The 14,434-nt window shown below is 35.6% G+C and overlaps 1 protein-coding gene across 1 annotated transcript; it reads left to right on the top strand.

Moving 5' to 3' along the window:
• The first annotated feature begins 68 nt into the window (after window positions 1–68).
• LOC126792438 (cytochrome P450 CYP749A22-like) lies at window positions 69–1,287 on the top strand. Its single transcript, XM_050518856.1, has 2 exons — window positions 69–269; window positions 949–1,287. Exons 1-2 carry the CDS (start codon window positions 69–71, stop codon window positions 1,285–1,287), a joined length of 540 nt encoding a protein of 179 aa, XP_050374813.1.
• The last annotated feature ends 13,147 nt before the right edge of the window (window positions 1,288–14,434 follow it).

The raw sequence follows: 14,434 nt of genomic DNA, 5'->3' as shown, positions 1-14,434 counted from the left end.
GCAAGTTTATCAAGACCAGCGATGAGATCGAAGCCGAGAAGCTTCAAAAAGGAATTCGCAACTCCGTAATGGAGATTGTTAAGGAAAGAGAAGAGAAGGCGAGGAGTGGGGGAGAAGAGAGCTTTGGGAGTGATTTTCTTGGCGCACTATTAAACGCTTATCATGATACTAATGACAAGCACAGGTTTTCTATAGATGATATAGTTGATGAATGCAAGTCGATTTACTTTGCTGGACAAGAGACCGTTAATACTTTGCTGGACTGGACAGTTTTTCTTCTAGCTGTCCATACCAATTGGCAAGAGGAAGCGAGAAAGGAAGTGCAGGAAATAAAAACTCCAAATCCTAATGACCCTTGAAAATTAAAAACCGTACGTAATTAGAGAAACCTTGATCACCTTGTTCTGAAATTAATGTTAATTAACATCAGCGTTCCCAAAATCTAAACGTCGATTTTGGTTTTTAGTCTCATGTAATTTAATTTGGTTTATTTGGATCACTAGGAATCTTGTGTGTTTCGAATATAAGATTTTTATTGTGTTGAAAACCCAACGTCATGTCGTCATCTTTTGAAATTGTTCTGAGAGTATGCTCTGTATTATTTTCATCCTTACAAGAAGTATCACGATATGTATATTTTCTCTATTCTTGGTATCTCACAACTGTCTGCTAATACTATCAGCTTCATACCGTCATTTAATTAAGGGTTTCTTGGCTGAGGATTTGCTATTTACTAAGAGTTATATATATATATAGTTTTGCATAGATGAGTGTACACATGCCGGATTGAGGTTTTGTGTATCCTCTTTGTTAGAGTTTATCAAACATATGAAGCCAAGTTATTTTGTCCCCCTCCTTTATTAGTTTGATTTCAATAAATTAAGGGCAGTTTGCCCTATTAAAAAAAAAGGTTGTGCAATTCATGAAAATATATCTTCGATCATGCAGATGAGTATGATCGTCAATGAAGCCCTGAGGCTATGTTCTCCCATTATCTATGTCACAAGGAGTATTGAGAGGAACGTTAGACTTGGAAAGCTCCTTGTTCCTGCTGAGGTTGAGTTAATCATCCCATTTCTAGCAATACACCATGATGATCAACTCTGGGGACAAGACGCGCATCTTTTCAAACCAGAACGGTTCTCAGAAGGAGTTGCTAAAGCTAATACTACTAATAACAATATGGCGACATTCTTATACCGTGAAGAAGCTGTTATACATATTACCGGAGTTGGTTATGCGGCCAGTATTTCATCATTAGCTTTGCATGATCAACACTTCTGTTAGGAATCAATCAAAACTTTTTCTGTATCGACCCTAAAATTTCGAGCAGAAAACTCAAAATTTCAAAGTCAAGAAAACACCAAAACAATCTCAACGAATCGAAATCGTTTTAAATACACAGCGGATCATTACTGAGTTCACAAATACAACTCAGACAACCAATTATTACAAACCAAATTTATAATTCAACATTACATAAAATGGAAATGTAATAATCCTCACAATCTCTCACAAAACTCACAAATAAAACCTCACAAGTTCTCACACACAAATCCACACTAGAAACCTCACCACAAGCAGGTTAATGAACAACTTCGAGTCACCGGAGTCGTCTCTCGCGCTCCACTAATCAACACCTGCGGAATTATCCCCTACACCATCGAATTGGTGCACCGGGATTGTAAACACAAACCCGGTAAGCTTATAGCTCGTATAAGTAAAATGAAAATATAACTCGCATATCAATATATACGAAACTCCACAAATCAACAAATATAAATGCACTCATGAGCCAATGGACGACCCATCTGGTTGTCCCAAAAATATATGAAATGAAGTGCTCATGAGAAATCGGGCAACTCTTCTGGTTACCCAAATACATTTATAATACGAGTACTACTGAACGCTGGTACACATCTGTTACCCCTCACGTAGTACACCGCCGATATTGGGCAACCACCTGCTACCCAACATCAAACAATATGAGTACTCATGAGCCGATAACCACATGTTACCTCACATGCAGTACTTCGGCAGACAGACTAGAGCTCTAACTGTATCGTAACTTTTGCCCGGCCAAAGGCTAGGTTCCGACTTGCCAACACGTACAATAATCACACCTCATATTGTACAAATTAAATCACTTGCTCAATATATAATTCTCGTCATCGAAATGACCAATTCATATTGAATTCATAACAGTATATAATATAGCAAACTATATATATATATGTACTTATTACCATTTATACAGTACATATGTAATCCACTATATCGTATATATGTCGTAATTCAATATTAAAAACTCTTGCAAAATCTTGAATCTCCGTAAGGGTAGATTCGTAAATATGTGAGATTTTACTCACCTTATCGACTCGAGCATAATTCAACAATTTCCGAAGATAATTCATTTCCTTGATTGATTGATCACTTTGAAAAGATAAGAAAAGAATTAAAAAACGTTTCGTAAACCTTTAAATGCCGAAACAGTAATAATCTATTACTGTTCAGCAATTTCCGGTTTTACGAATTTACTGTTCAATGTGTACTATTCAATGGGACTATTCATGTATTACTGTACAAATACACATCTATTACGTATTCATGTACGAGTACATACTATTTACGTATTCTGTACGTACGAATACTATTCAAATGTAAATATTGTCTCAGTAAATAATAATTACTGAAATTACCCTTCTGAAATTACTTTTTACATTTACTGAAAGTAATTTATATTTACATTTACCGTACGTAAAATAAAATTTACATTTACCGTACGTAAATCACTTTTACATTTACCGTACGTAAAAATAAATTACAAATTTACCCTTCGAAAACACTGTTCATGCGCCGCCGCACGTGGCGGCGCGTGGGGTACATAGGCCGCGTGTAGGGCCCACGCGCCGACACCACCAACGACGCATATCACGCCACCGCCACCCCATTTCTCTTCCTTTCTCCTCCATCTTCTCCTCCACGGCCTCACGCCACCTCCTATTCCGTCCACGCACCCACACGCGCCGCCTAAGGCGGCGGTAACCCCTCCTCCTTCGATCTACTCCAATCTTTCACAAATCCATCCAAAAACACAACAACAACATCACAACAACTCGATTCAATCAACCCTTACCTTGTTTGAGCCGTGGGGAGCACCGAAGAGGCGCCGGAGTGGCTAGGCAGCGGCAGAGGAAATCTGCAGAAGCTTGGCAACGTCCTAGCGACTTCACGACGGCGGGGCACGGGCTGGCGAGCTGGAGGGTGGCTGTGGGAGTCCTTGCGACGACGTTGAGCTGGGCGGTGCACGTCACGGCGGCCCGGAGGGTGGCGGATCGACGAGGGGAATTTTCGGAGGGAGAGAGAAGGAAAATCGGGGAGAGAGAGAGCTGAGGGAGGCGGGTGAGAGGTGAGAGAGTGTGGTTTCCAGAAATGGAAACCCTAATCACAAAAATGCCCTTTTTATACTCGTTTCCAAAATCGGAAACTAACTTTCGACGTTAATAACTTTCACGTACGACCTCCGATTCGAACGCGTGAAGCGTCCACGAACTCGTATCGACGAGCTCTACAATTTTCGTGAATGAAGTTTTTGCAACCGAGCGACAGAATAAAAGTCGATATATTCGTTCCGAGAACGTTTCCGTTTCCGTTTCGTGAAGTCGCAAACAATCAAATTCATTTTAATTGAATTTCAAAATTTTATAGAATTCAAATCAAACCAAATATTGTTTTAAAAATAGGGTTATTACATTTTCTTACTACATATATAATTTACTACATGTCCTTAATTATATATGTAGTATATCACTATTTTGTCCAAATTTTATTGCCACAATTTATTAATTAGCTAGTTATATAACATTGTTCAGGTTTCTAACACGTTGAACAATTTATTAATTAGCTAATGATATAACATTGTTCAGGTTTCTAACACGTTGAACAATAATGCTCTAAAAGAGTTTCATCATCCTAAAAATTAGCCAAGCTAGGATGCCAATTGATCGAGACTTGTAATTATCAGCACAGGCAGACCGCGATAGGGGCAAGTGAGGGTATATATGCTTATTGACTTTTCTGCTACAGTATACTATTTCTATTCATATCGACTCCCTGATAGGATCAAAATAATAACATTTTCAATTAATTTTATAAAAGATGGTCAATCGTAATATAAAATAAAACGGAGATTGTTCATTGTTAGATATTGAGGGTATTTTCACAACTTACGCTAAATAAAAAGAAAATAAAAGTAATTAAACTAAACTAAATAGATCAATGAACTAGGAGACTAGTAAAAGCCAAGTGTGAGAGTATTTGATAAAATCATTTTATGTTATGATTATATTGTCTAATTCCTCATATTTTTTATGCTATTCTCTTAAACATTATCATTTTGACTTACTTTTATTTATTTTAAGTGTTTTTGGAAGCAAATGAGAGAATTATGGAGAAAAGATGCATTCAAAGCCAAATCAAAAAATCTGCCTATACAGAACACTCAATTTTGACGGATCATAGCGGGTAGCTCACACGTTGAAAAATTATGAATCATATATCGATGGAAAAGCCATATGAGTTTTCTTTCCAGAGCCATTAGAATCACATCCCTTGGATTTTCTTACATAAAGTTATGCATGATTTAGTGAGCAAATATATGTTTGACCAAGAATTACGTTGTGGATTGAAAGTTATATTTTAATGCCCAGACCACACCAAGCAGCCCGTGGATGACTTTTGAAGTATAATTCTGATATATAGAAGATTATGGAATCAATTTATGAGGCAAGCAAGATAAATCCTATGAAAACAAAGAAGATAACTATAGTTTGAGAAGAACGTTTGTAACTCTATAAAAAGAGGGCTTCTTCTTCATCTCTTTTTTCTTTCTCGTTCTATTCGTCTCTTATTTCTCCTCTCTGCCCCTATGGGACAATAACAACTATGTTTTTGTAATTAAATTCTCTTTATTAAGGGCGAGGTTAGAAACCCCGAATATGTGATATACATGGTTTGATTCTTGGTTTCGATATTATTAAGTTTTTGAATATGTTTATTTGGTCTTGTTTTATGGAGAACTCTTGCTTGTTTATGTTCATGTTTGTGTATTATAGAACATTATGAACTTGTGAGTGAGGCTAGAATTAGGTTGACTGATCTCCTAAACGGTTAGAAGACATTTTTCAAAGTAGTAAAACCTATAGGACAATAGGTAAAACCAAATAAAGAGGAATGCATGCCAGGTAGGTGTCACAGTCCCGAAATTTCGAATGATAAAAATTCGAATTCAAAGCCATGAAAACTCTAAAAGAATCTCAAATATATTGAAATCATCTTATAATAACAGTGTATCGAAACTAAGTCCACAGCACGACTCAATCGACTTAAATAATGCATAACCAGTTTATACCTCAGTATTATAACCAATGAAAATGTAAAATTCACTCAATCCTCACCAACAAACAGAGAAATAAATCTTCGGAGTAAACCCTCTGAATTTGCTAATCCCCACCTGCAGAACTATCTCATACACCATCGAATTGGTGCACGAGGATTGTAAACACAAACCCGGTAAGCTTTTTAGCATGTATGAGTAAACCAACAGTATAACATACATCGCATACCAAGGAAATATGACAGATAACATTTAAAGACAAACGTACTCATGTGACACTGGGCAACCCATCTGTTATCCAATATTATTTAAAAATATGTGTAATCATGAGACACTGGGCAACCCTTCTGTTACCCAAAATAATTTAAAAACATGGGTACTCATAAGACCCAGGTACCCATCTGTTACCCCTCATGCAGTACACCAACAGACACTGGGCAACCATATGTTACCTAATATCACTCAAAAACATGGGTACTCATGAGACCCAGACAACCAATATGTTACTCCTCACGCAGTACACCGACAGGCACTGGGCAACTCTTCTAGTTACCAAAAATCATTTAAAACATGGGTACTTATGAGTCCCAAGAACGCATCTGTTACCCCTCATGCAGTACACCGATAGACACTGGACAACCCATATGTTACCCAATATCACTCAAAAATATGGGTACTCATGAGACCCATACAACCCATCTGTTACCCCTCATACAATATTATGGTAGACAGACCAGAGCTCTAACTGCATATCTGACACCCGGCCAAGGCTTGGTTCCGATTACTGCAAACAATGTCCAAAGACCAGAAAACGTTTTAACAAGACTTAATGTTAAAACCACGTACAATATAACAATTAACACATGTTTATTGTACTACAACCAAGCGACTCTTGCACAACAATATAAATATAGTCACAACATTATAATCTCACATTTGAAATAAAACCGAAAAATTATATAATATAGAAATCCATATATATGTATCGTATTTACCATTTTTGTACACATACACAACTCACTATATTATATAAATTTCACAGTTCACTCTTTTTAATAATTCAAACATATAAGTCACCACCAATGGTAGACTTGCCATAGTGAGATTTACTCACATGAATTCACCATAGTCCATAATCACTAAAACCTTTTTAAAATCATTTATTAAAATAGTGTTTCACTTACCCATGAACCGTAGACGATCAAGTTCACGTAATTTAAACCAAAACATATTTTTAGAATAATTTTTATAAACTAGTGATGCAACGACTATGTTAACAACTCAAATTAAATTTAATAATTATAACACTACTTCGATTATGATGATCATTGTGAGGTTTACTCACTTTATTTCCTGCGTGCAACTTCCACGACACCAAAAATGATTCCCTCACTCATTTCGTTGGTCACCTAATAGCATGATAAAATGCTTAGAAAACGATACGTAAAATCTCAGGTGACGATTTCATTACAGCTTAACAATGTTCATAAAACACTGTCCATGCGCCGCCTGTTTTCCGACCACCACCAATGACCACCAAAATTCACCACCACAATCTAAATGACATTCCTAACAATTTTGTAGTTCACCACAAAGTCCAATTCCGAGCCTAAACACTTCAATTTAATAAAAACCGAAAAGCCCCAATTTAAAATTTGGAATTTCTTTTCTTCAATTCTCTTAGCACAAAACGATTTGGGTTAAACTTCTGGAGGGTTTGTAGTATGGAATGAGACCTTCAAAATGGGACAAGAATCTCACTGATTGGTGGCCGGGAGAGGGAGATCCGACGAGGTGAAGTTCGGCGAAATGTTCACTTTCGGGGGAACTTCCGGGATTCACCGCTCCCAAATGGCGGTGAGATGGCGGTTGACGCAGCCACCAATCGACAGGGGACACAACAAATTTTTCAAACAAGACCGGTGCCGCTCTATGGTGGCCGGACGGCGGAGATCCGGCGGCCCAAAGTCGGCCGCTCGAGAAAGGAAAAATCTAGGTTTTCTCTTTAATTCCCATATTTATACTATTTTTAAAAATGTCCAATTACATTTTGATTCATAACTTCTTCATACAAACTCCGATTTAGGCGTGCCACATGTCCACGAATTCGTATTGACGAACTCTATGACTTTCATGAATGAAGTTTTATGAGATTCCAAACGGATAAAAAGTCAACTCTTGACCCGTCACGATAATGTTTCTTTGTATAAATCGATCGAACACTTTCGTTTTCTCCCTCGTACTATATAATCGGATCACCATCAATTTAAATATCTTCGAATAATAATTAAAAAATAATTATAAATTTCCGAGATATTTCAGTAGGCGTTTCGACACTAGTTTTGCACACTTGTTTCGATCAAACTTCTATTGTGTTTATTCCTTAGGGATAACGTTATCTGAATTACTTGGTTGACTGAATTACTTAGGGTAATTCATTGAAGGAATAACGGTTATACCCTGGATTGGTTATTCTAATGGCCAAGTAATGGTGTGTCATATTGCTCTAGTAGTTGTGGGAAGTAATAAGTATTTATGTAGTGCCTTTACGGTTTGTTCTTAATTGGAACCGGTTCTTGATTTAATATTTGGAATCTATGATTTACACATGTTTTGAAACGTATTCAGTAAGGGACAACTGAATCCCTAATCTCATCTCCATCTTATCTTTATCAAGTTTGTTTGTATTGTTTATTATTGTTTTATTTACATTATAATCATAAAACTCTCCAATTCATTGATGTACAGTAGAACATATGGGTGGATTGGTAGGTATACCGTATACCAACATCATTTTCTCAATACCACCTACCAACCAACATATAATTGGTATAACAAATCCACTATTTTTACCATCCAATAAAGTTGGTATACCAATTAATTGGTAGGGTTGGTACAGTTGGTAATGAACCTCTACCAACATGTTTATGACCCGAAAATTTAAAGGTCAAATCCAAATAAGTAATAACAAATAACAACAAAAATACAAAAATTTATACAACTTCAACCAAATTACCAAATACAAAGTCATAAAATTAAATATGCTAAAGTCCAAAAATTATAAATTTAACAAAAATCTACGGTTGAGATTATTTTAACTAAATCTACGGTTGAATAATTAATGGATATATATAGTTTTTAAGAATATTTTTTTACATGAGTTGTTGTAATTGCAATGATAACCTAGTGAAAGTTGGCTTCAACTTGCATAGAGAAAGACCAAGTTCGACTCACCATGATACCTGATTAATTAATAATCTCGCTAAAATATTATTTTTTGTCGGTCCCGACTCGGGGCTAACGTGTTAAATTAATATTTTGCTAAATTTATAAGATAATAGAAATTTGAATTCATAGAGACTTCATCGAATATATAAATTAATAATGACATAATTTATATACCTTTATGAGGATGTCATTGAATAATTTTGTCAATAAAATAATATAAATAAATCAAACAACATAATATTTTAAACAATTTGGTGCATAAATAAAAGGTAAAACTTTTTTTCTTCGAAAAAAGTGAAAGGAAAAATTTATTATACATTGATAAATTAATATCTCGCTAACATAATAAATTCCTCAGTTCCGAGCCTATTAATTTATAGAAGTTTTACTATATTTAGTATAGTATTTTAGGAAAAATTATAAAATAGTACAATTTCCCATCATAAATTAGAAAAAATGTCACAATTTATTTCCCTATTGTAAAAATGTCATCTCAATTGACTAAAAATTAGAATAGTCAACAAGTTTAGAACAAAATTATAAAAAAAGTCACATTTAAAATATTTTCCAGATAATTTTTCCCTTTTTCCAACTATTTTTCTTCATCATCTTCTTCTTTTTCCTTTTTCTTGGAATTTCGACCATAACCTTACCGTCCGACGATAAATTTGAGCGTGGTTGGTACATTTGGAAATATCTCTACCCCCTCGTTCATTTGATATCATACCCACTCCGAACCGACCACCGTACATGGCGCAGCAACCCTCACAAGGGGTTGCCGTCATCAATAGTAGTGCTCTAAGATATTCCGGTGAAATCGGAGCTCAAAACACTAACTCAAGTTATTCTCTTCATCTTGAGTATACTTATACCAATCTCTTTTGAATTTTAACATTATTTTGCATTTTTAGACATTTCCTCTGGGCATGTCAAACCTCGTGTCATAACTGTTGTCACACTATCTATCACACTACTTATCACCCTAACTGTCACACGTCTTATCACACTACCTGTCACGCTCGTTGTCACACTATCTGTCACACCCGTTATCACACGATCTTTCACACCCGTTGTCACACTACCTATCACACCCGCTGTCACATTACCTATCACACTAATTGTACCCCTTTTCACACTATCTATCACATTCGTTGTCACACTGTTTTATGTGAATGTTCTAACAAGAAGAAGAAAAAGAAGAAGAATGACTAGATATAACAAAACTTTATTTACTGTTATGTGATCTTAAACTTTTTAAATCAACTCATACGATTCAAATATCGACATTAATGTGATGTCACATCCCCACCCACACTACCTATCACACTAGTTATTTGTCTATCACACAAACATTGTTCTGTGATAGGTAGTGTGACAGCTAGTGTGATATGTGGTGTGACGGGTGTTTTGTGACAAATAATATGATAGGTAGTGCAACCATGAAAGAAAAACAATTTATACATAATTTTTAATTGGGCACCCAGAAAATTGCTCTAGGCACCCATGTCATCATCATCATCATATCATTTCCATTTTCCTTTTGATAATTTCGAAGCTCTAGAAATGTCTGACGCCGAGAGCACCGTGGAGGTCGAATTGCATGACCCACCTAAGCATAGGTCATAGAATTGGAAGCCGACCTTTGGCGCCGCTAATTGCAACCTTTGGCCACTGACCAAGTGCATCCATAACGCTGTCATCAAGCGTCTAATCCATACCCTCACCAATCCCTCTCATCTATCTGGAAGCTATGACACCTTGTCCATTGACGAGGTCGACTCCCAGGCGTGTGTCATCGAGCAAACTGCTTTCGCTGCCGCCGCCGAGTTGCCACGGAGGTCAGGGGTGAGACCAGAATGAAGATCTTGCAAATCTACTTCAAGAAGATCAAGAAGCGATGAAGCGATGCAGTGATGCGGTGGAGCCGAAATCAGGTAGGGTGGAGCTTTTAAAAGATGAGGTCGACCCAGGAGGAGAGAGAGAGAGATAAAAACAAAAATTGAGTGGCACATTGTAAATTGTTTAAACATTAAGGGTAAGGCTCTAAGAGTTTTTAAAAGATGACTTTTTATAATTTTCGAATCTTGCTTGACTTTTTTCTAATTACATATGTCAAATGTGATTTTTTTATATGAAGCCCTAGTTTAATTATATATATTTTCTTTTTGTTTAGCTTACACTGTGAAAGTACCATCGGTCTCTGGCATCGAACGATCCCCGTTTATTCTATACTACGGTTGACAATCTTTTACAAGATTAATTGAAAAGACTATTATACCGTTATTAAGAGAAAAGATTAAGAAGTCCCATTTTTATAGAGTTACAAACTAGGGTTGTCTTCTTTGTTTTCTTATAGGATTTCTCTTGCTTGACTCATAAATTGACTCTATAATCTTCTATATATCAGAATTATACTTCAAAATTCATCCATGGGTTGCTCGGAGTGGTCCGAGTCTTGAAATATAACTTTCAATCCACAACGTGATTATTGGCCAGACACACATTTGCTCGCTAAATCGTGCATAACTTTCTACAGGAAAATTATATTTATGTGATTTCAATGATTCTGGAAAGTAGACTCATAAGGCTTTCCATCGATATATGAAGGGGCAGAGCTACATTTAGGCTCTCTTGGGCCTGGACCCACCCCAAAACGTTTCCACAATCCTATATATTGTATAGGTTATTTATAAACTAGAGTAAATATATAGAGTAATTAATATTACCTCCTAATATCTTATAAATGAGTCCAATCTCATTTATTCATATAGGACTATCATCAAATCCATACTTGAAAATCATATCAATAAGTTTAGACATAGTAAAAGAGTTGTTTTGATGGATAACTCTATGTTGCATTTTTTTCATCTTTTTTTAGTTTCGAATTAGATTTTATTTTTAAGATATGAAACATTTATGTTTTATCTTAAACTGATTTTTGGATTCTTTTGAAGTTATTGAATAAGAGTGTTAAATTAGTATGATATTCGTATATTTTATTTTTGAACTTGTGATCGATGATTCGGTACTAAATGTTTGAACCCACCTAAGATCAAATCATGGCTCCGCCACTAGATATATGATTCATAATTTTCCACGGTGTGTGCTGCCCGCTATGATCCGTCGAAATTGATTGTTCTGCACAAACAGATTTTCTACCTTGGCTTTGAATATTCTCCATAATCCTCTCATTTGCTTCCAAAAATACTTAAAATAATAAAAGTCAAAATGATAATGTTTAAGAGAATAACATAGAAAATATGAGGAATATTATGGTAAGTGATAGAAGTTAAAATAATAAAAGTCAAAATGATAATGTTTAAGAGAATAACATAGAAAATATGAGGAATATTATGGTAAGTGATAGAATGCCAAAACGTGCAGATCTATAAGACTAACAAACTTTTTTTCTTTTTTTGGACTGTGTTATTTCTTTTTTGGCATATGTGCTATTAAATTACAAATGAATAAAAGAATCTAATAAAAAAATAGGGTTTAAGAGATTCAAACGCAACCTATTGTTTGATCCTATTTTTTTCTACTAAGATTTTCGATGTAGAATCTGTACTCTAATAACCAAAAGAGGGCTTGCTAGCCAATTCTAAAAAAATGTACTATTTAACCTCATAAGATTTAAAAAGATTAGTACTTATAAAATAGGGAGTGATATAATAGTAACTTACAAAATAAATAGAAAATATCTAAATAGTTCCACCTATATCTCTTATTAACCACCCATATCTCTAAATAAACCACCCTATGCAATTATTCAACTATACCCGGGTGTGTTTGTGTCTTGTATATTATAACTCTTTGCTTGATAAGTATTATTCGAAAATGTTTCAAAGAAATAATATTTGTCTCTAATTTTAATGTTTAAATTTTATTTATTTTTATATTTTGCCGCCCTTAGACAAATAAAGTCATGGTCGGCTGCTGATTATCAGAGTCAGATAGTTAATGGGGAAATGATTTTCAGAAACAGATCGGTATGTAATTTTGAAAAGTACTCTCTGATCAAGCTATCTCTAATTAAGGATTGTGGTCAATCATGGCAACAAGCTTGGGTCAAAATGGCTATTCATGCTAAGGAATATAAAGGGGGAGAGAGACGAATTGTATTAACCGGCGAGCTCCTCCACTGACAAATCTCCACTGTCGATTTGTACAGGTGGATTAATTATCAAATTGCGCGTGCCATTTGGGTCGGCTACACAGAAGCCAGTGATCTTCATATGGACGAGAGTTTTCCTGAAGGCTGAAGCACGACTAATTCCAGAAGAAGATAGAGCGCCAATATTTCATAATCAGTTTCTGAGACTTTGACTCTACAATCTCCGCAACGTATTACTGAAGTGTATTGGGGTTTTACGAATCAAGGCATTGACAGTTTGGGTCAAGTAATCAAAGCATAAAAAGAAAAGAACATAAAATTAATGATTGTTGTTTAGAATCTAATTACCGCACCAATATACCGAAAACTCAATTCTTGGATTTCAAAAACTCAGAGAGATGGAGATCAAGATATTTAATATTTGATATACCGAAACTCAATTCTTGGATTTCAAGAACTCAGAGAGATGGAGATCAAGGTATTTAATATTTGGGTTTTACGAAATTCAGAGTTGCAATCAGATTTTGTGTTGCAACACCAATTGCTTTATTCGATGTCCAGAACGGATGCACCAACTAGTTTTCTGAATCTGAATAACAACACCCAATGGTTTTTTTGATATTTGAGTTTTAATCTAAAATTGGTTAGGTTTTGTTCGGTTCAGAATTTCACTTCCGGCGAACAGTCAACACGCGACAACGAATTCTTGCGGTTTGCCTTGTTTCTTGATTGTGTATGCATTAGCGTGCCAGTACCTATGAGTCAGGTACAACTTGCTTCTGCTTGTTGAATGTGCTCATGTAGTTCATTCTTCTCAAACGACTGAATGCAAGTGCTGACTAAACTTGCAAATGAGTTCGAATAAGACCTGCGACAGATAACTGCTAGGATTTTTCTTCACCTCTTTGTAAGATGACTGGTTTTTACTTAAACCACTTGGAGAATAAGTAGAACTAAATATCAAGATTACGGGCGTTGTATTGATTGTTGTTGACTAGTGCAGACTTTAGGTTTGCTATAAGTTAAGGTAATGACTCAATGGACTTGAATCTATGCCGAGGTAAGTCGGAATTGTGCTACATGCAACAAAGGTGCACACGGTAGCGATGCACACAAAGGAAGAACACATGTTGGAGAAGAAGAATACTGCGCGTGGGGTAATCTGTGCAAACTGGGCGCGTTGTTTGAACGTGCTATTAGAAAGCAAATAACTCAAAGGTAATGACTCAATGGACTTGAATCTATGCCGAGGTAAGTCGGAATTGTGCTACATGCAACAAAGGTGCACACGGTAGCGATGCACACAGAGGAAGAACACATGTTAGAGAAGAAGAATACTGCGCGTGGGGTAATCTGTGCAAACTGGGCGCGTTGTTTGAACGTGCTATTAGAAAGCAAATAACTCAAAAGTACTAGACAAAAATTTAGTTTACAAATAACTCACTATTTAATTTGATAGAGCAAATAAAGACCAAAATTTACAAATAAGGACCAAATGATGGCAAGTTACCACATGTCATAAAATATTTTACTTTTTTACCCCTCTTTGACCCATAATGTAATAACCCTAGATTTTAAAACAATATGTGAATTGTTTTGAATTCTATTAAGTTTTGGAATTTCAAATAAAATGAAACTATTGTTTGCGATGTTTTGAAACGAAAAAACGGAAACGTTTTCGGAACGTTTATTAAGAA

The sequence above is a fragment of the Argentina anserina genome, chromosome 4 (genome assembly GCF_933775445.1).
Source record: "Argentina anserina chromosome 4, drPotAnse1.1, whole genome shotgun sequence".
Classification (NCBI taxonomy): Eukaryota; Viridiplantae; Streptophyta; class Magnoliopsida; order Rosales; family Rosaceae; genus Argentina; species Argentina anserina.
Note: the sequence above shows the minus strand (reverse complement) of the source record. Positions and strands in the feature narration are given on the sequence as shown.

What these genes read in the sequence shown, in the direction of transcription:
- LOC126792438 (XM_050518856.1), top strand. Translation starts at nt 69, where the DNA reads ATGGAGATTGTTAAGGAAAGAGAAGAGAAGGCGAGGAGTGGGGGAGAA. An exon ending in ATACTTTGCTGGACTGGACA is followed by an intron (nt 270 to 948) that starts GTTTTTCTTCTA and finishes TCGATCATGCAG; the next exon opens with ATGAGTATGATCGTCAATGA.